The sequence below is a fragment of the Artemia franciscana genome, chromosome 20 (genome assembly GCF_032884065.1).
Source record: "Artemia franciscana chromosome 20, ASM3288406v1, whole genome shotgun sequence".
NCBI classification, from domain to species: Eukaryota; Metazoa; Arthropoda; class Branchiopoda; order Anostraca; family Artemiidae; genus Artemia; species Artemia franciscana.
This window is the reverse complement of record NC_088882.1, coordinates 22,004,978-22,028,005: the sequence shown is the minus strand read 5'-3', so window position 1 is coordinate 22,028,005 and position 23,028 is coordinate 22,004,978. Positions and strand designations below refer to the sequence as shown.

Below are 23,028 nucleotides of genomic sequence, written 5' to 3'. Positions count from 1 at the left end.
TCTTGCGTGACCACCGTATCGTCACATCCGACAGCTTTACTTATCGCCGTGAAATTTCGCAGAGATTTTTCGACCGTTGCATGGTTGTTTGGTGCTTCATGAAGGAAAAGCAAGATATTAGATTAAATATTGACTAATCAGTTTCAAATCACAGATGTTCCATTTGACAAGCATTTTCAATAGAACTGGAAGTTCCAATACTAAATCTGATTGATCAATGTAACATGCCTTTTTATCAGTCCTTATAAATCTAAATTAGTCAGTATCACCTAGTTTCTTGTGATATTTAATTTTGTAAATTACTTACATTAAGTCTCTTACTTCTGCAAAAAAAAATTTACACTCATTTTTCCAGCCAACTTTACAACACCAAAAGTGCTTTTAAAAATTCTATTTTTTTAAAAATTGTTTTTTGATCTTCCAAATTTGTGCCATATTCTTCATTATCATCCATCAGCAAATCAGTATTTGCGTCAGAATCACATGTTGAATCAACCTGAAGTAACTTTTTTTTTTTTTTTTATCTTGGCCTACCTGACTCACTTTTCTTTTTAATCTTCTGCTGGTCAATTTTTTCTGCTTAGCTTATCAATCAACTTCCCGCTAGGTAGCAGGTTACTAAACAAAATTCATATTATCGGGTACACTCGCTAAAAAAGTTGCAGACCCCCCAGATATAATAATTTAAACTTTTTTTCTTAGTTCAATGTGTTTGGAATCAAACGGGCTTTCTTTTTTAATATAAAAAAAAAAACTTTATCTTGAAAAAATTTCGAGTTTTTAATTTTTCTGTTAGAAATTTGTTGAAAAAAATCTGACTTTTTTTAAAATTGCAGCAAAAAGTGTACTATTTTTAATTTTTTTTACAAACAAAAATCAAGTTCGTGTAGCCACAAATCTCTTCTTTCTATTGATGTAAGGGTACGCTGGATTTGACCAATCTTATCTGTAAAAAAAGATTAGAATCATCGAACCTTATTATAGGCCATATTTGGTGTTTTTGGCCTATTTCTCAGAAACGCCCCAACGGCGAACATGCGCCCTACGATATTCGTTTTCAGCATGGCCGACTACCATGAAATCCACCCTTAACATTTTTGTACCTTCCGGCATGGGTACTAATCGAAATAAGCGAGATACAGAATCTGGCGCTCTGACTATAAGTTAATTAAAAATGTTTTTCTGTGAAATTTAAAGATCAAACTTTAGCTTAAAACGGCAATAGATAATTAGCTAATATAAAATGTCAAACCGAAAATGGTTCAAAATTACTTTGAATAAGGAAACTTCACTGAAAAAGAACGGAAACTTCAGCGAACAATAAAGAAAAACTTAAAATGAATAGATAATACGATAGATAAATATAGTATTGCCACTCCTCAAATCCTCGTAGAAGGCTGGGATTTCAGTTACGCTTTACTGAAAGTGAAATATATATTTGCAGTTAAAGTTTTTTACTATATTATCAAAACTTAAAGTATGCTCTAAGGTACCGGCAGGTATGGAAAAAAAAGCTGTCAAAAATGCCTACAAAGTTCAAAATCTGGCAATAAATTTCACTTGGCCGTGCAAACTACCAAGTGACATAGCCCATATGCTACCCTACTTTTTCCACGGCGGCATACCAGAATTCTTTTTTTCCAATATCAATTCATATGAACAATCCATTAATTTTATTTTTGTAAGAAGCAAAATATTTTTGTCACCATTTTATCGCTTGTAAGTTCAAATCTTTCAAATATATAGATATTCATTTCGATTAATGAAAGTTTCAACTTAAGCCATTTATTTAGTATTTATAAAAGTGGAAATGATAGTTCAATCCAACCTTTTTTAAGGCTGAGAAGTCGCAACATCACTCTTATCTGTGGTGATTTATGCTCGATTTAAGTTTGGATCCACAATTTCTGTTCATTTTTAGTTTAATTTCTTCATTCTTACCACTTTCTGTTCATCTGATCTTAAAGGCAATTCTGCATATTTTATTTATATTTGTACTGTAGTTATGATGGAAGGTTGTTTCAAGATTTTTTCCGACTGTCTTAGAAATTGAGGAAACTTCTTACCATTAAATTTATATGACGCAATTGAAAATGACTTTGTTGCGAATATCTTGATGCTGAATTTTTGATTAGTATTTATAAAATCCATAAATAGTCATTGTGGCTTTTTGTAAGGTACTAATGTCATATTCATTGGAAATTTCGGAACTTGTATCCTAAACCCAAATGGTTTGAGTCCCTAGGCCCAAAAATGCGTACAAAATAAGGCATTCTACATTGTGGCATAGGTAGCGCTAAGTATAAAAAGTCTAAACATAAAATCTTCCTTTTATTCATAATTTCCATAAAGCCAAGAGGATAAATTTCAGTTTAGTGTTTTTTTTTTTTTTTTTTTTTTTTTTTTTTTTTTTTTTTTTTTTTTTTTTTTTTTTGAATGAATGAACGACTTGAATATCCCCATTTCTTTGCTTGATGCGAGTTTGTGCGATCCATATATTGAGGACTAAATATGTGCTTTTGTACTGTTTTGTTGTTGTTTTTTTTTTTTGGGGGGGGGGGCTGGTATTTTTTAAGCACCGATGCCCCAACATAGGCCATTTTGGCTATGTTCTAAAAGCATCCAATTTACTTTATAAATAGTAATAAATGTCACCGAAGTTGCATAGTTTTTACTTTTTTTTGCAGTTTTAATCGAAATGGTGTTTTACTTCTCTTTAAAGAATAGTGTTACAATTGATAATTGGCTTTTGGAATTATTACCGAAAAATTTAATGGAATGTAACCAATGAATTATGGAGCATTGGAAAAAAAATGTTCTCTATAAATTTATGGTGCTGGACCGCTAAAAATAAAGGGGCTGATATGTAAGTCAACCAATTCAATTACCAAATTTTTTTGGAGGGGGGAGGTTGCGTCTTTTGAATTTTCTTTTGAGATGGGCTCTCTGAGGTGACAAGCTTTCGGAGTCAGTTCCAAGCGCCATTGCACCTTCTGACAAAGCTGCTCTTCAGGTAGTGCAGAACGTCTTCTCTTTGCTTGGGCTCCCGAGCTTGCTACGTAATTTCCCTGTTTGGTCTACTTGAATACTTCGTCTTTTTTACTTTTTCTGTTTTTTTTTTCTCAATTTTTCATTTCACTTTTGTTCCGATGGTATCAGTAGGGGAGTACTGCCCACAGCCAAGATTTTTTGCCTTCTCCCCCTTCAATTTCGGAAACCGTGTTTTTTGTTTGTTTTCAATTAAAAATGGCTTTTTTGGTACTCCCATTGAAAAATATTGGAAAAAATCCCCCTCCCCCTTAGATTTTAATAAATACATTCATCTTTTTTACAAGCCATCTTTGTCGGGAAGCTAATTCAAAACAAATTCTTAATATCCCAACCACAAAAGTTGGCGCCTCCCTTGACATTATTTGTACAATCATGCATGAATTCTATCAAACACCCAATTCCCTCCCCCGACTTGGTGGCAGTTACCATTTTACGCTTTCGCTAAATCTGATACAAGATCATATCCGTGAGTATAAATTTGATGTATTTAAGTATCGATCAATTACTGATAGTGGTCTGCTCAATTTTGGAAAATAGCTTTCAGAAGAACAATGGGGAGATGTATTTGCTGCCGACGAATCGAATAAGAAAGCCTAACTTTTCCAAGAAAAACTTATCAATAGTTATTTACTTCATTTTCCAGAGGTCAAAAAGAAAAGATGCTCTAGTGATAAGCCGTATGTAAATGATGCAATAAAAAGTTTAATCCGACAAAAGTTAAGACTGTCCCGCCAAGGAAAAACTGAAGAAGCTAACCTACTAAAGAAATCTATAAAAAGCAGATTCGGAAAGCTTCAGCCCAGTATTACCGTAATAAAGTAAATGGACTCTTTAAAGCACGGCTGAAGCAGTGTTATAATACAGTCGAGAAAAATAGTGGTAAAACAGTCGAAAATGTTGACTTTAATCTTGATGTTCCCCCTGAAACTACAGCTAACGCATTAAATAAACACCTTGCCGCTATTATACAAACTATCCCTGCTCTCTCATATAATATTCGCTGCCCACCAGCACCAGACTAGGATATCCCTGTAGCCTGTTGACGTTGAGGCAGAAATACATAAACTAAAGAGAATTTCAATATGCCCCCTTGACATTCCAATTGATTTAGTAGAAGTATTTCCTGATAAGTTATCAAAACCTTTATTAAATATTTTTAATACAATAACTAGAAGTGGTTCATTTTCTAAGTGCTGAAAAAATGATACATTACACCCATACAAAAGAAAGGATTTTTATCGAGTCCAACCAATTACCTCAACACCAATATTCTCTAAACTGTATGAGTTTCTTAGCAGATTGGCTGAAAAAGACGATCCTTGTACTTATTGATGAACAACAATCCGGAAACATAAAAGGCTTATCAACAATACATTACCTGGTCAGTCTCCTCGATACTGTATATAAATTACTTGACGAGCCAGATACCTGGCTAAATCTCCTTTTAATTGACCTCTAAAATGCTTTTGATCTGGTTAGTCATAATGTTTTAGTTGAAAAATTGCTGGATGAATTTAATATACCCCATTTTCTTGTGAATATTATTGCATCTTTTCTGTCAAATAGGAGTCAAATTGTTAAGTACAAAAAAGTTGATTCTGATTCACCCCCTATATCTTACGGAGTTCCGCAGGGTACGTTCTTAGGTTCTTTAATATTTTTGGTAATGATTACAGTCTTGCTAATGAATCAGCTGATCTATGGAAGTTTGTGGATGATATGTCATTGCTTGAAAAGTGCAGAAGAAATACTAAGAGCAGTGCAATGGAAATTCTTGAAGACGTTGCAAGTGAAGCAGCCCAGTCAAAAATGAAAGTTAACTTCAATAAATCTCATATAAATGACCTTTAATTTTCTTAAACCAAAGCCATTATTTATAACCCCAATACCTTATGAAATAATTACAACAAAAACTAAACTCTTAGGGGTCACACTGACTAGCGATTTGAAATGGAAGGCCCACATTTGCTCTATTGTTAAACAGGCCAGCACACCTCTATCTCTCCTTAAGCTATTTGCTAAATTTTCATGCCCAAAAGCACATATCCTCTGCCTTTATATTTATTTTATCCGTCCACAGCTTGAGTATGCTTACCTGGGGTGGCATTCTGGTCTTACGGTGGATCAGTCCGATGGGCTAGAAATTATCCAGAAGAGAGCCCTGAGAATAATTTACGGTCTGGACAAATTGACTTACATTCTCCTCCTCAAGGAATTCTGCCTACCTACATTGGCAGCCCTACGTGTTACTCTTTGTACCAATTTTGGAAATAATCTGTGTTGTAACTCAGGCTTTCAATGTATACTTTCAGCCCCTTATTGCCCTCTAAAGACCCGTTTACTCCGATCAAAAGCACAAAAAATCTCGTTTTTAAATCCTATTAATGCAAGAACTGAGCTTTACAGAAAGTGCTTTGTGCCAGCGTTTGTTGAAATCATAAATGAGTGAAATTTGTAATGCATCACATTAATGTGTCATTTGTATTGTTATGTTAGTTGTGTTGTTTCATTTTTATTTGACAGGTCACTTGGAATCATCGGTCTATGTTTTTTATAATGTACTTGTGTTTTTACTTATGCCCTCATTTTTATTCATTTTTCTTATATTACCGACTTATGTACTTTAGTTTGTGTACTTAAGTACTCATTTTTATTCATTGTACTCATTTTATTTGACAGACCACTTTGGTTCATCGCTGTAGGCAATGTTTTAATATTTCACTTATGTACTGATGTTTTTCTGTTGTTTTTTTTTTTTTTTTATACAAAGTAGGCTAGCTGACTGAAGGCAACAAGCTCGGCAGTTTTTTATGGTGTGAGAGTTTGATAATAAATTACTATCCTACTCTATTTCCCGGCCCCCTCTGATTTCCGTGAATTGGCGCCATTGCTTTGTTCTCTATGGTTCATGCATTTCTTTCTTTAGGCAAATGGATTTTTAAGAGCGAGTGGGCCAGCTGGTGGAATCCCTGCTGCTTATACTCATATAGCTTCCAAATTTCTGGAAAAGGTGGCAGGAAAGGCCCAAGACTTCCGAATAAAGCTGCGTGAATTCAGACGACAAGGGTGGACATTTCATACAAAAGGGCTTTGGGTATTCAGACCTGGCAACACCTTACCTTTCTTAACGCTAGTTGGATCTCCGAATTTTGGTAGGTTTTCTTCTGTCGGGTAGAAGTGCTTACGATAGATATTTTTCTTAAAGGAGTTCAGATCAAATATTGTCAAGAAGTTTCAGAGTAGGAGACATCATCTTAGGTGTTGTGAAGGCTGGTGGTGAAACAGTTGGATAAGAATATAAATTCTCCTTCCTTAGGTAGTGTTATAATAGAGGGGGGATGTTGCATGGAACATGTAGAATATACATTAGCTAAAACAAAAGTGTCTTTGCTTAAAATACTTACATATGGAAGAGCAAAAGTATATCAGCAAGGCCGAAACTTGACGCATTTGTGGTAAAAGTAGTGAGTCTCTCTAAGTGTGGTACAGAAGTATGTGTAGTGAAGAAACAAGAGCATATTATGCTTTGTTTCTTCAGAGACATTACCGAAGAACAATTTAGGGAATTCAGCTTGGTGATGGGGTGCCGAAGTGACTTCTTATGAATGAAGAAATTCGATCCATTTTTGTTTATGTGTCATAAAAGGGGCTTAGGGGCTGGGACAGGCCTTCGGATTAATCAAATCTATATCTCTAGAATTTTCTTACTAAAAATATATTAAGGATGCAAAACGAAAGGCCTGGTCCCCCTGGGCTAGGTGTGTATGAGACTATCTAAAGAAGAATCTTTGTGAGGCTTTTAGGGAGGCCGCCAAAGAAGAAGCTTTAAAAAAGATTAGATAGATCAGTAATATTCGCCTTTTTTTGGCTAAACATGGTTAGCTAAACATGGCAATGAGTTTGCACTTAGAAAAAAATATTAACGGTGGAAAATTCAGATTGTCATTTAAGTATTATAAGTAAAAAAAACTACTTAATGCTACTACTCCAATTTAAACTACTTAAAGACGCCTTTTTAGGTATTTGTTTAAGCAGCGAATTAACTTTTTCGTCCAAGAACTGGAACTTCGAAGGTTTGGAGTAATCATTCAGCCTATTCATGTCTTTTTTTTTTCTGTGTCGACTTGTTACAGAATATTTTGGTAAGTTTTTGAAAATTCATCCACGGAAGAATTTCCATTAAAAGAAATAGTTTTTTTTTAAATCAGAGGACTCCGACTTCAGCTTTCCAGGGATTGAGAATCGCAAGTTAACTTGAGAAATGAGGATCATATAAGATTATCTACAGCGCCGACAATACGTTCACGCTAGCTGGATTGTGGCTTCAATTTTAATTATGAGCCTTTTTCCATTGAATTTACACCCAGTTCATCCTGTTATTATTTTAAACAAAAGGTAAAAAGGCGCTAAATTGGTTATGTCTTTTAGCCTCTCTACTCGGGATCCTTTTTTTTCTGTATCTCTTTAAATTCATGCTCGTTTCCTTTATGTGAAGTTCTGTATTTTGTTGGGGGCTCAGTTTTTTTATGTTTTTCCAGTTCATCAGTTTTTGTTTTTTTTTTTCAACTGTCTCCAGTCAACCAACTTTTAAGAATTCTTAGGAAGCTACTCATTTTTATTTTTCAAATAATTTTAGTTTAAAAATATTATCTTATCAACTAAAGGTTAAAGAAAAGGATTGAACTTCTGTTCAATCCTTGAACTTCTGTTCAATCAAACTTCTCATTTGCTTGTGTAAGTCTTTTTTAATTTATTTTGTTTATAAACTCTATGTTTGTTTTTTTCATGAAAAAAGCGCACTAATTTTAGGATACAGATCAGTATACCGAGATCTCGAATCACAGATTGCTGTAATTACAACGAATCAGGATCTGCAATCATCTCTTTCAGAAGAAGCCGAAAATCTGTATCGAGACTCGCAACTTGCTACGAAAGAAACATACGAACAGTGGGAACGTTACGTGCCCTTATGGGTTAGAGGGGTGGTAGGTGTTGTTAAGCATTATTTTTAGAAGAGTAATCGATTGCAATGTCTTGTTCTATTGTATAATAAAATTTGATGATTGAAGTACTGCTATGATTTTGCTCAAAATAAAAAGGTGCGTCTCATACTTTTTTAAAAGTTAAAAAGATTCTTCTGATGTGTTTTGTTCTACTGGTTGCAAGAGGGAAAATTAATTTTATTGAAGGCTTATTCATTCACACACTGTAGTCTGTGTGGGGCTTTTCTTGCTTAAATTCTCAGACAAAAAAGTGTTCCAGCGAATCTGACAGAAGACTTGCTGTAGGAGCAAAATAGTTTTACCTCATTGCTATTAGTTTTGTTGATTATTGTAGTTTTGTTTCTTCTTGCTGTTTTGACTGGCGTATCGACGGTAAATTGAAAAAAAAACAAAAAACAAATAACTTTTTGTTAATTAGCTGGTGAACAGCCTGGTTATCAAACTGGTGACTTTTTACTACTCATTATCGAAAATACGTCGCAACTTTTGCAAATCTAGGTATTTTGAAAAGAGACATACTAGGGGCAATTGATTGTTTATGGTGACATGCCTCGTTACAAGGCTCCCAGGGTTTATTCTTCTACGCTTTTACCGAATTAAATAAAAAACATTTTTTAACTTCAAGTAAGGAGCGACATAAACTGAAAACGAAAAGAAATAATTCCGTATATGATAGGGGTTAACCCCTCCTCGACGTCCCTCTCTCTACGCTAAAGTTTGACTCTTTCTCACAACTCTACTTTTCAAAACAATAAAAACTTTAGCGTAAAGAAAGGCGTTGAGGAGTGTATGACCCCTTTCATATACGGAATAATTTCTGTTCGTTTAAGTTTTAATGTCGTTTCTTACTTGCAGTTATAAAAACTTGTTTTTTATTTAATTTCTGAACGTTTTTGAATCATGGCATGTTTTGATTTTGGCCTACCGCACCTGAATGATTAAAACGAAATTTGTATATTAATTTCCTTTTGGCTAAATGGCTTTCTCATAGTTTTGATCGGACGATTTTGATAAGAAAAACGGACAGGGGAAGAGGCCTCGTTCCCCTCGGTATTGTAGCATATTGTGGTGGAGACGAACCCCCTTATATACGTAATTTCTGTTCGTTTTAGGTTTTAATGCTGCTCCTTACTTCCAGCTGATTTTTTTACCTATTTTCTCATTGTTTTTTTAAATAATGCTAGAAAATCCTGCGACCTCTTCATGGTAATTCTCTTCCCTCATTATAAATTCCTCCATGGAAGATCCACACATATAACCCCCTCCCGTCGCCTCCCCCCTCAACGCAAAAAGTGCCCCTGAAAACGTCTATACACTTCTCAATAACCATTACTATATGTAAACAATGGTCAAAGTTTGCAACTTTCAGCCCATCCCCCACGGACTATGGGGGATTAAATCGTACCGAAAGACATAATTATTAGGTTTTTTGACTATGCTGAACAAAATGGCCTTCTCAAAATTTTGATCCGGTGACTTTGGGAAAAAATGAGCGTGGTAGGGGCTTAGGTGCCCTCCAAACTTTTTGTTCACTTAAAAAGGCCACTGGAACTTTTAATTTCCATTGGATTGAACCCTCTCGCGACATTCTAGGACCACTGGGCCGATACGATCACCCTTGGGAAATACAAAAAACAAATAAACACGCATCCGTGGTCTGTCTTCTGGCAAAAAATACAAAATTCTACATTTTTGTAGATAGGACCTTGAAACCTCTAAAGTAGGGTTCTCTGATACGCTGAATCTGATGGTGTGATTTCGTTAAGATTCTAATACTTTTAGGGGGTGTTTCCCCCTATTTTTAAATAAGCCAAATTTTCTCAGGCTCGTAACTTTTGATGCGTTAGGGACGATATTCTTAGTGGGAATGAGAGTTTCCAGGAATGAACTCTCCCTGGGAAATTTACTACAAGGGGAACTTACCAGAACTCTAATCCGATATTCTTTTTGTTCTTTGGCGACTCAATTTTACAGGTGAAATGTTCGGGGAGAAATTATCAGCAGAGTTGGATTTTTCCTTGGGAGAAATTCTCCATTTGGAAGTTTTCCGCGGGAGAAATTCTCCATGGGGGGTTTTGCGCGAGAATATTTCCATTGCATGGACAGTATTTTTCGGAAAAAAATTTCCATGGAAGGGGGATTTCTGGCAAGATTTGAAAAATGATCATGAATTAAATAATAAAAAGTCTTCTTTCAAATGAAAGTAGACTAAGAAGAATTTCCAAGGTGAAATCGACCGCAGGAAATTTTTAAGGATGATGGAATTATCGGAGGTAATTTTCCGAGCGGGAGGGGTATTTTACGCGGGAGCAATTTTCAACGGAAGGATATTTCGTGGGGAAAATTTTCCATGGAGTGGGAGGAGGATTTCCTAGCATTATTTGAAAGATATATCAGAAATTAAATATATGAAAAAAATAATATTTGTTCAGCTGAAAGTAAGCAGCAATATTAAAACAAAACTAACTGAAACTATTACTGTATACGAGGAGGGTTGATACCTCGCTCTTTACGCTAAAGTTTGACTTTTAGTTCCGATCGTTATGTTTGTAATAGTCGGAATCTCGTTCAATTAAATAAGATCTTGAAGCAGAGAAAGCATTTCTTCAATAATTTCAATAGTAGGTTATGCGTTTCTCCTTTTCGAGAACAAATGCAGTCCGTCCTAATATGAGAATATGCTACAAAATTAAAGGAAGCTTTAGCTGAAAAGACGAAAATATATTTATTCATTTTAAGAATATCCATTGTCACTCTCAAAACCTAACAAAACACTGCATAGACAATAACAATACTGACACAAAAAATAAATAAATAATACTATCGTTATATCACGCAATGAAAGATCTAGAAGTAGAAATATGTTTAAGTCGAATAGTTTGATGGTTTAGCTTTCAAAAAGTAACATTTGCACCTGAACTATCAAAACAAGACAATGTTCAAGGAAACCACTTGATGTAGATATGCACTTAAATTTTGTAAGAAACCAAAATTTTTGACAGATCATGCATCATAGCTGAATCAAGCTAGGTTGGCGTCAAATACAAAAACAAAACACAAATAAATAACTTAAATTTCTGACAATATCACTTTTCGCAATAAAACTCTAAGAGAATGGACGTGCTTTAAACCAACAAGACATCTAAACCCAACATTTTCTGATAAGAAAAATACAAATCTTAGCTATCTAGTGTTTCTTTTATCTAGTGTTTAATATTTCAAAATATAAATTGTTTATTAGTGCTGTCACCAATAATATTTAAACATAAATTAAGGACAAGTTTGGTGTTTTGTTGACTAATTTTGTAATGACTTCCGTCACTTCATGTGGCAAATGTACTACCTGACATGGAAAACAGGTACTAGCATAAGTCCTACCCAAGCTAAAATACGATTTCCCGCGTTTTCAAGACGGAAACCTCTGGTGAAGTGTTTTTGACCATTGTAATTAATGAAGTACTTTTTATGTTGGTCATATACCTTCTTTGAGGGATTTCAAGCCCTCTTTCGACATTTATTGTTTTTCCAATTCTTTTTACCGCTGCGTGTAACCTAGAAACAGGTTACCATTCTTAGATTAGCTTATAATGGCAATTTCTTTTTAATTGAACAATATCTTTCACAGGTAATTCTTAATGTTCAGTAATTTTTTGGCCCTGATTCGTTCTTTCCTATGTCGTAACTACCGCTGCAACCATGACAGTTTTGAAAGAACTATGACACTTCCAAAATGCTTCCTGTATTGATAATGGAGTATTGAATTTAAATGGGAAAAAAATTGCTAAAAAGAGATTACTAAAAATATACAAAAACGTCTAATCCATTGTAAGCGGTTTTTAGCTTAACACTTCGCCATGAAAATAATAATGAAAAAGCAAATCACTGAAATATTTTGGGCCCAGGTACCATTGTCAGTGCGAAAGTTATTCCAATTATCAGCATACAAGAAAAGTGATTGAGATGGTTTGCGACTCAAGTGTAGGGATATTAATTGTATATTTTATTTAGCTTCATGCTTAGAATTTTTCTAGCCAAAAGCAAGATTAAATACAATCGCTTACGCAAATGCTTACAGCAAGCTCTCCGATGTAGACAGGGTGATTATAAAAGGCTGGGGCCATTTCAGCGTTGTTAAATGTTTGGAAGTCTCCACTTTGTCTTCGGCTTCTTCCTCAGTTCACAACCCTGGAAGAGATACCCTCCCCCGTGGTGCCATGGTGCCATAGTGGTGTTATATTTCATGCTTTTTACCTGGTCTGAACAGTTACTGCAGACAGGGCCACGAGGGACCTTCAGGATTCGTGGCCCTTGAGGGAATTATAGCATAGTAGGTCACATAGCATTGTGCCAAATTTTGATTAATGGATGCTTAAGGAGATAAAGCAAATTGGAACATTTTGGTAGGGAGTAAAGGGTAAAACTTTGATCGGATTGAAGTGGAGGAGGAGCGTTTGCAGCTTTTTATTCTCAATTCGCTTGGCGCTGCCATGAGTTATTAGTAGTAGTGGTAGTAGTAAGGGCCTCTGCCTCAATGATTTAAAAAATCCACAAGTGATCCGGTGGTGGTATTCTAACCTGTTTTTCCAATGATTACCAAAGGTATTGAGGTATTTTAAACAACCTTTCGATGAAAAACGTATAATTGTGAAGTTTCAGGATTGGTATTATGTTGCACTATTTAAATAGAGAATCTAGAGATTGAATCTTATTTATGAAAAATTAATTTGGGCTTGAGTATTCCATCTAAAGCTGGTATTTAACGACAGTGACATTAAAACATGCTTGAATTTGTAAAATTAAAGACAAAATCTATACATTAAGCTGTTTTTATTGAAAAAACGTTACTTCCTATAATTAGTACGTATCGCTAACTTCCAGCCAATCACTAATCTGGATAAATCACTTGATGTTACGAGTACCTATAAGCGTCAGCAAGTACTGTTCATCTTATGACGTTTAATCTCATAAGAGATTATACGTTTATATTTTTATATGCCTTAAGACAAGTGCGTATTTCTCATTATTAAAATTGTACACAGTTAGGAAGTTTCATGTAAAGGAGGTGAATTTTATACGTAGTTTGGTTAGGTTTTAACCTACTTTTTTACCGGCTGGGAGATGGAATTAAAACATGTAGTAAAGGCTTCTTTTTGAGGGGGTGGGTGGGTAAGGGAAATTGGAATTTGGTGTCAGAGGGGGAAAGTATATATTTTTCGTTATATCCACACAAAAGTATATACGCTATTTTTCTGTTTTCTTTTTTTATGGCTGTCGCCTGACAGGCTCTTTGGCTATTAAATAAATAAATAGTATTGAAACGTAGTTATTTTCACTCAAATATTTTCTTTGCTACTCTACGTAGCTTGCTATTATCCCTATTTAATTTTGAATAGATTTTGAATTCATCTCGACTCTACTTTACCATATAGTATATATAAAACCTTGGCTTATAAGGCTTTGACATAACATTGGAGTTTGATTTTTCTTTCTCAATTTAGTTTTCGATGTTTTCATCTAGAAAACAATTTTGCATGGTTCTATCAAAGATCTATCTGCAAAGATCTATGCAGAATGATTGTAGAATTAGGAACGATTGGGTATCTCTTAGGGTCTCAACCAGAAATTGGTAGTTCTGAGCATTTTTCATGTCTTGACTTCGGTCTATGACGATAATTCAGAATTTTAAAACTAAATTTTTTTATGAAAATCTGCCAAAATAGGAAGCCGAGGCATCAGACAAGAATCGACAGCCAATTAGCTTATGCTTATCCTCGGCAGACGTCAACCGCCGAAAAAGATTGGAGTCAGGAAATTTCAGCATCTGTAGCTCTCCTTCTCTGCTCGCAGCCACAAACGCCTGTATTGCCTCAAACTAGCTTTTGCACTTCCCCCCTCCAATGGGAGCAGTTGGGATACTTTTCCTTTTAAAGTCTGCAACCTATTGATATTTACTTGAATAGCAGTGTTGACACTGGAAATGTTTTGAATGAGAGAGATTAGAAAGGACACAATTTTTATAGGGGAGTTGGAACTAATCTTTTTATCACCTCATATAGCCTACAGACCCTGGTTTATATATTGATTGCAGGTATATTTTCAAACTTCTTGGAATGGGCAACTGAAGACCTTATTTAGGGGGTTTTGTTGAGAGAAAGGCAAAAGGTTTTTATCAAAAATGTCATAACCTAATTGAATATTTTTGAATTTTTGCGCTTTTTTGTATTTTGAGTTTTCCAAGAAGTCTGATTGCCAATACAGGATATTACGTAATCTTAAAAAAATTGGAATTGGCACACATCTGTTTAGGTCAAGAATGAAAGTTATAAAAGAACACTTAGCAATTAGAGCAAGATATACTCACAGCTGATAGCATTCAATTTTTAAGCATTGCCACATTCGAATTGGTTGTCAACTTTTTAGCTTAATATCCAATATTTCAAACACTTCCCTTAAAAAAAAAAAAAAAAAAAAAAAAAGTAATAAATTCATTAAATACAACTGTCACTAAAACTGTGACGTTCACAAAGAATTCAGCCGAAAATTTAAGTAGCTAGAAAATCACACACTGGTTCATATTAATTCTGCCCAGCCTGCCAAATGACCCTCTAAATCGATCTCGTATTACTAATTAATGAAAAATACTATTCAGATTTTAAGACGGCATATGCCACTGGAAATAAATTTATAACTTTGAAGTCAAGTATACAAAAATGCCTAGAAAAGGAGCACAAAAAAGAGCAATAAGAAAAGACCTTTTGACACTTCTAGCGGCGGCTAAGTAAATACTGTAAAATACATAGTAAAATCTTGTGTGAACTATTTCATTGGTAAATTACTCAGTATCAGGCTAAGGTTAAATTGGTTGGGTTGATACAAAAGGAACATTTTCCTCTGCTTCTTTCTGCACTCGGATCTCCTCAGCAAGCTCTCTCTGCATTTCAAGCTCCATTTCCAAATCGTCTTCCATCTATATAGAAAAATAATAATATATAATTAATTATGTTAAAAAATTGAAACAGGTACAACCTGTGTATTTTATATATATATATATATATATATATATATATATATATATATATATATATATATATATATATATATATATATATATATATATATATATATATATATATACATATATATATATATATATATATATATATATATATATATATATATATATATATATATATATATATATATATATATATATATATATATATATATATATTGTTATTGCTTTATTTGCGTTTATGCGGTTCTAAGATAGTTTATGGGCTATTGGGAATTTTTAGCTTGAACAGTTTTCCTGCAAATCACTGAATAGATAGACACATTACATAATTGACAAGATTATGTCACTCCAGAGGCAAATTGTTTATAGGAAAACTGTTAATTTCATATATAATAATACGATCAGCGTAAAATCAACTAAAAAGCCTGGCTAGCTCAGTAGGTTGAAAGTCAGACTCCTGATCTCAGGACCACCGGTGTGAGCTGGGCATTAAGCTTCTTATTACGTCCGCAAAAATTGAAATGTTGAGAATATAGTGTGTTTTGAGTAAAAGTTGCATTTGTATAGCTAAAAATTGATACATCATTTACTTGCAGATAGATAAAATATGATTAAAGTAGAGGACGGAGTATCTCTCTTCCTTGTAAATATATATATATATATATATATATATATATATATATATATATATATATATATATATATATATATATATATATATATATATATATATATATATATATATATATATATATATGTATATATATATATATATATATGTATATATATATATATATATATATATATATATATATATATATATATATATATATATATATATATATATATATATATATATATATATATATATTAATGGATCAAACGGTATTATGTATTTATGATGGAAGCCGAGAAGAAAGTTGCGTTCTACTTATACGGAATGTTTACTTAGAATAGTTGTTTTTAATGTCATAAGTTTAAAAACAAAAAACTTTGATCACAAGCAAAATTTCACTTTAATATTCGATGAGGAGTTGTGAATATGAAGATTTTTCATATTTTAGCACGAAAATTTAGTTGTGATTATTAATGCTGGTGTATTTAATAACAAACCAATATTTATTTACGTAAACTTTTGTTGAATTAAGAGTTATATTGATTCTGTTTTGTATATTCTTTTTTCAAACCTAGCCTATATGTTTATTTTAGTGTTGTTTCCTTTGTGTATATCCTTGTTCAGCTATAAAAATTTTAAGTTAGCATTTGTGGTGCGACTGTTACTTCCCTGATTTCCTAAGAACGTGCATAATTTGTTTAATTCTGAAAGAGCCATGCTATTAAGGACCATGATGAAGAACGAGTGGTCAGCACAATTCACAAATAAAACACAAAAATCATGCAGATATCAAGAAAAGAATTAGGTGTTTATTTAGTAAAAAAAGTGAAATTTAAACAAAGGCAAAACATTCGTTCCTGACAGTTTACTGAGAAGCAGCGAAAAATGTGACAGTATTTTAATAGCAGTTTCCTAGCATACACTTTTGCCTAAAAGCTTCTGTGAATCGACCGTGGTACTGTTTAAAAGCAATTTTTTGCAACATACAAGAGAATACTGTTTAAATGGTTCAATTAAGATTAATGGGTTTACGTTATTTAGCTAGGGGCTAACGACACACCCTGGCATAGTTCTGTTGGTGTCGTATTAAACGTCTTCAAGGTTTGTCACATCATGTTACACTTCTCAGTCAGGAAAGAAAAATCGTTTCCATAGAGATTAATTGATCATCTTCAAATAGTAAATCCGTTTTTCAGTATTTTTTTTTTTTTTACAACCGATAACAACGTACTAAAACATATGCTATGCTTTTACTAGTAATAAGTAATTTTTGTTAGCTTTTTAGTTTGGTAAAGGGTTATTAAAGTCAATTATTGGGTGGGGTTGATTTCAATGTCACACACTCTATATCTTACATCATCATCTGTGCTTTCTCCGTCTGTGCTTGTGGTTCTACGCCTTTTCTTCTTTCCAAGTCTAGCCGTTGTCTGTTAAAACAAGTAGATATAAAACAATTCACTTTATAAGCATTATAAGGAAAGTTGTCATTACGAATGCTGAACTTAATGAAGTTGTTTCAACTACGCTTGCTCAAGTACGATTCTTTATCATTTTGTTCACAATTTTGCAGACTTATTCTAACTGTCAAAATTCAATAAAATATTGCGATGGCCTAATCTTCTTTTGACAGAAGATTAGACGCATGAGGCGAACTCAAGGACCTTAAATCACTAGACTCTAAATGGCGGTAGGATCAAATTAGTAAATATAATGTTTTAGATTTCAAATGCGCAGAATCTGCATGCTTGGCTTTGTGAGTATCTTGCCATGGGAGCTGTGTGTAATCCTCTTTTTTTCTATTCTCTAGAAAACAAGCCAGCAAAGAAAAAGAACTTAGTAGTCGTTAAAGACCGTGAAGACTTAAAGGTCGACTTAAGACGACTTAAAAGTCGTTAAAGTGGTCGTTTAGAGGTCGTTAGGTTTATTTGGCGTCCATGGTATTCTAAGGTCTTTGGGTGCACCCAACAGAATCACAAAAAAAATTGGAGGCTGTGCAAGCCGTCCAGTGGTTTGACTGATTGTCATTCCCGTGATAGGTCTTTTTCTGTCTTCCAGTTTCGTAAGCGTACTTGCCCCGTTTGATGTATGCCACCATCCGTTGATTTTTTCTCATTCTTTGTATTCTAGATCATAGAATTTTCTGGGGAAAATTGCGAGACGAAGCTTACAAAAGTAAGCTGCTTCATGAGTTGCCAGGAAAAATCACAGATTCATCAATCATAAACTAACTAGTTAATATTTAAACTAGTTAATATTTTTAATTGGCAACTGGCAAAATTAGAAAGGTCGCTCCTATGGGAAGCTTAGCACTTTGTAGGTTTTACATATTTACACAAATATCTAAGCTCATCAGAATATTGATGAGCTTCATTTGGGAAAAAATGAAGTGAAAGTAAAGTCTGTAGTGGACTTTTTTTGTTAGGATTACTGGCTGATTAAATATTAAAATGAAATTATATTTAAAAGGAAGAAAAGCATATCATTCAACAAGCAATGTAAATCCACTTCTGGAAATACATAATTCACACGAAGCTAACAGGAAGTCAATGAACGCACTGGCAAGTGGATGGCTACAAAATAATATATCCAAAGCGTATACGATTAATTAGATAAAAATTGAAGAAAAAGAAGGTAAAAGAGAGAGAAAGAAAGAGAGCCTTAATGAAACCTTAATGATTCTTTGCAGTAAGATATAAGCTTTAAGTAAGGTTGAAAACAGCAAGAATTTCGATTCTACTTTGAAGTGGAGCTCTCATACATTACAACTGAAATTTCTCAATAAAAGTAAGTAAAAGAAGCAAAAAGTGCAGTAAATTTCGTGTGAAATATGCACGTTGAAATAATTTTGAAATTTGGCTGGTTTAGTCTGCATTAATATTTTGCCAAAAATGCAAAATGTTGGTCGACTCTGCTACACTGTGAACCCACTAGTTGAATGAATGAAAAATGTGAATCTACTAGTTTTGAAGTAGACTGTAGCCCCATCATCGTTGGAATTATGAACTATAAAATCAACAAGATCTGAGACTTAGGAGTGCTCATTTAAGGTTACCTAAGTATCTGTCTTTGAATTAAGGTCACTTATCTGTTTTTTAAAATGTCGATGCCCACGTAACAATGAATTATTTTAGTGTCAAATGAATCTTTTTTTCACGTCAATATACAGGTATCATGGTTGTTTCCAGTAGACCTTGTCTTAAACAATTTTAGTTCAAAATAAACCACAACTTTTTCACAGTAATATTAACAGCAAAACCAAGCATTTTTGGGTGCAAAGATGTGATTCAAATAACCTATGGCGTCTCAATTTAATGAAGATTTTAACAAAGAACCAACCGAAGTTAGAGAGCGAAGTTGCTGGGATTTTGGAAACTCTATTTTCAAGTCATTCTAAATTTGTAATGATTCTGGTAAGCGGGTGGAATATAATTCACTAGACTGAAAACATCTATATTCAGAGCCAAAGTAATTCAATCTGGTTTTTCTTCTATGATTTTGGAAAGATAATTATTCGAATATTATGTTAAAAAAAAGAAAGCTTAAAAACACCAAATTGATAACTTTTTGAAGCTACTTTAAAGCTGACCATGAGAACATTAGCCATTTAGGAAATGTGTCCTAATTTTGAACATTAAATATGTCTCTCGATCGATCCTTAGTTATTTAGTATTTTAGGAGGATGAAAATGATATTCTACTTTTTCTTCTATAAGGTAATACACAGGCCCGGGTTTCATTCTAGTTACATTTATGGACTAGATTCGGATTATGTTGTGGCTTCTAGTCGCCAATTATATATCATGCTTGTAAGCCGGTGAGTTGAGCATTGTTTAACTTTCAAGCACAAAGTTTATAATTGATCAGTCAAGCTAAGGAATTGTGGCATATTTTATTTATTTGGAGCAGACGGAGGCTTGGAACAGCTGCTTTCCTATCTGTAAGGTGAATCTGGTAGAAGATAATAAGGAATTAAATTGGTAGGCAATAATTAGTGCTGATGGAAGCTTTCCAAACCAGTTTTTAATATTCCAGCTATCAACTTCTTTAGTACAATTTTAAAGTTAAAACGAATGAAAACCGCGTATCGTTCACCAATCTTTATTTTTTTTTTTACTGACGGATGTTATCTGATATTTATCAGATAACATTTTTTCGTTCTGATTGTATTCTTTCCAATCCGATTCATCTGAGGTAAGGGTTCTTTTTTACCGATTTCCTAATTACCGGTACTCTTCTGACTACCAATTTGATTTAAGTTTGCAATACAGTTTAATCCTGCTGCCTGAGACTTGAAGAGGATGAATAATGTTATTTATCAGATAACATCACTTCGTTCTGATGGTGTTCTTTCCAACTAGATATATCTGGGGCAAGAGTTCTAGTTTACCAATTTCCTAATGACCGGTATTTCTTCTGACCAGTAATCTTACGATCTTCCGAAAATCCACATCCGTTTAAATATAAAAAATACTTCTGGCCTCATTTTAAACTGAATACAACCTAGCTCAATTATACGAAGCAGTAGTATCTCAACATAAAAATGAAAGAAGGTAGCATACGGCTACAAAATTCTATAATTTGTCCAGTCTTTTCAGCAGTATAATTGTGGCAATAATATTATTTTTGTAAAAATAAGTTAAAAAGTAAAAAATGGAATCTCAAAATATTTAAAACTCGCTTTTACCATAAAGCTAGGCCGTGAACTACTATGAATTTGTAGCTTCAGTTTATTGAAATATAAATATACTTATGTATGCGCTTTTGATTTTAGATCCTATCCTTCTAGGCATAGTTTTCCATATAGTTTTTCAAGTCATAGAAGATTGAAGAATAAAAGAGCAGAAATGTCAATCATCAAAGTTAAGGTAAAACATTAATAATTAAGGAAATCGAAAAACAAATTCAACTTACTTGTTTATGCGAATCTTCTAAGTGTTTCATAAGAACAGCAACAACAACATTAACTAATACAAACTGAGCCATGAGTACAAAAATAACGAAAAATAGTGGAGCTACAAATGATGATATGCAGCAATTTTTGATGCAATCGGATGAACTATCACATTGGTCTCTAAGAGTATCCTGAAATGGAATTTTATTTAGTAAGTCGACCCCTTTTATGAATGACTTAAAAGTTTTGGCTTAACTACCATTAGATCTTTAAGTTAGACTTAGATACTTTTAAGTTTCTTGAGCACCAAACTTAGTAAGCTTTTGGCCCAGCTGTAAAGTCAAAGAGGCCTGACCCATGTACCAAAGAATCGATTTTAATTTTCACACATACGGGGGCCTTACGATGGATTAGAAGAGCCTTATCCATACAGATTAATTTTTATTAGCCACCCTTTCCCATTGTTTTATCGGTAATTAGATACCGTTTGTTATAGAATATTTTAAGATGAGCTGAATATTCGACATGTTTTAGGAAGTGTAACGTCGTCTTAAGTCGTTTACATATTATCCCATTTCCTCTCATCACCCCTTTCATGAGCGACTTAAAAGTTTTGGCTAAACTACAATTAGTTCTTTAAGTTAGAGTTTGCTGTTTAATAAAATGCTAAAGTACATTTCAAAATTCTATATGAAAAATTGTGCTACTCCATTTTGAACTTTTGAATACATAAATAATTATTATTTCTCATACGCATGAGGAGGAGGGTAACTGTGAATGATTCCCCTAAAATCTCAAGTTGTTTGTGATTTGCCCAACATGTGTTCTATTCTTATGACTACTTGTTTCTGATTTTTGAGTTGAGTAGCATCTAGAAATGGCAAAGATTAAGATTTTAATACAAATCAGAGGATTTTTTTTTACACCTGCCGTTCGTTTAGAACCTTTCGAATTAGCAGTATACTGTCTTTGGTAAAATCATTACTGCTCGTTTTCCAACGAGCTGCCAACTTTATGATGTAATTTTATGACAAATTCAGCGTTTCTTCCTGATAAGCTAAATTATGGTTGTAAAACCCAATCGCTGGATGTGGTGGAATTGATGGTTACAAATGCTTCTCCTTCTAGATATCTAGTACTTGATTTCTTCCTAATTTCAAAAAAAAAAATTTCACGGTTCTTTCTCTGCCAGATCAAACAAAAAGATTTGATACAATATTTCTAAAGTTTACGTATGGCTTCCCTAAAATTAGCTTTAGCTTTCCTAAAATATAAATTTAACAAAAGTGACAGAATCTTACCTTCATAATACCGTTCCAGTTATCACCAGTTGCCACTCGAAACAACGTGAGAAATGCAATACCGAAGTTGGCAAAGTGTGCATGTTCACCCAAACCTTGGCAAGGGTGTTCCTCATCACACTCTAAAAATAAAATAAGAAAGTATATCTTAGAAAATAATATCAGAGTCATTAGTGTAAGGATTGATAGTTTTCAAGAAATAGTAAGTAGCAATAAATCAAACAATCGATTATACTAAAATATTTGTAAAAACAAGTAGGACAAGAAGAGTTTATCACCAAAGCTGAAACAAAAGACCCACAGATTACATGGTCCTTACTCCACAGGTATCAAACATGAGTTCTGCGGTTTTTCTCGTTATTTTAGAAGAAGAAGGGGAGTAAATATTGATTTCTTTACTCTTCTTTACTGGCAAATATAAGTGCTTCATTAGCAGTACAAGAAAATTTTTTATTCCCAAATTTTAATAAAAAGGAATAATCAACCCCAACCCAAAATATTTGAGATGAAAATTTGAATTCTCTAGATTGCCAGGCAGATGACAAGAAAAAACAACCAAAATTTTTTAGGGGAAACACCTTTGAACGCTATACCCGGTAAAATTATGTAAATATAATCTTTGTCCCAAAGATATATATGCAGCTGTAACTCCTAAATTCCAAAAACAAGAGCATTCCCCTAATTTGACTTCTTGGTGCCAGGCAGGTTGTTACATTGAAAGCCAGGGTATTCTACGTCCAGGAGCATGCACGATGTATAGGATATATACAGTTGGATTAGGTGAACTGACTTCTGATGATTCAAAATAAAACAGACAAGAATTATAGTAGTTCTAATACCTTTTTTTTAAACTCGTAGACCTTAAAATTTCTTTGCTTGGGTGAAAATAAAGAAAAAAAAACAACATTTTAGAGTAGAACATGTTTTCCAAAATTAATTGCTGGGAGGAAAAGAAAATTATTGCATATATTAACTACCTTTTCGTGTTTGACGCATCCCATTCTTGAATAAGAAAACCAAATTTAAACCTAGTCCTACCCAGTCGAGGAGCTAAGAGCTAAAGGTCAGGTAGGCACTGTGGGGGTTACCGCAAGGCTGTATCTGGTATGGAAGAACATTAGGATCAACTCTTTTTCTTGGAAGTCCTTATCC

General features: G+C 33.5%; 2 protein-coding genes across 2 annotated transcripts in view; one reads left to right on the top strand and one right to left on the bottom strand.

The window, feature by feature from the left end:
- The window catches only part of LOC136039901 (CDP-diacylglycerol--glycerol-3-phosphate 3-phosphatidyltransferase, mitochondrial-like), a 42,636-nt gene extending 34,517 nt beyond the window's left edge, over positions 1–8,119 (top strand). Inside the window, exons 8-9 of the mRNA XM_065723889.1 lie at positions 5,978–6,203; positions 7,861–8,119. Of these exons, the coding sequence (XP_065579961.1) occupies positions 5,978–6,203; positions 7,861–8,063 (429 nt within the window). The 3' untranslated portion in view covers positions 8,064–8,119. The remainder of the gene's footprint in view (positions 1–5,977; positions 6,204–7,860) is intronic.
- A 2,641-nt stretch (positions 8,120–10,760) lies between these two features.
- LOC136040022 (voltage-dependent T-type calcium channel subunit alpha-1H-like) overlaps positions 10,761–23,028 on the bottom strand; it is a 351,811-nt gene continuing 339,543 nt past the window's right edge. Inside the window, exons 34-37 of the mRNA XM_065724088.1 lie at positions 21,877–21,998; positions 20,596–20,766; positions 17,041–17,112; positions 10,761–15,021 (exon numbers count right to left, since the gene is read on the bottom strand). Of these exons, the coding sequence (XP_065580160.1) occupies positions 14,908–15,021; positions 17,041–17,112; positions 20,596–20,766; positions 21,877–21,998 (479 nt within the window). The 3' untranslated portion in view covers positions 10,761–14,907. The remainder of the gene's footprint in view (positions 15,022–17,040; positions 17,113–20,595; positions 20,767–21,876; positions 21,999–23,028) is intronic.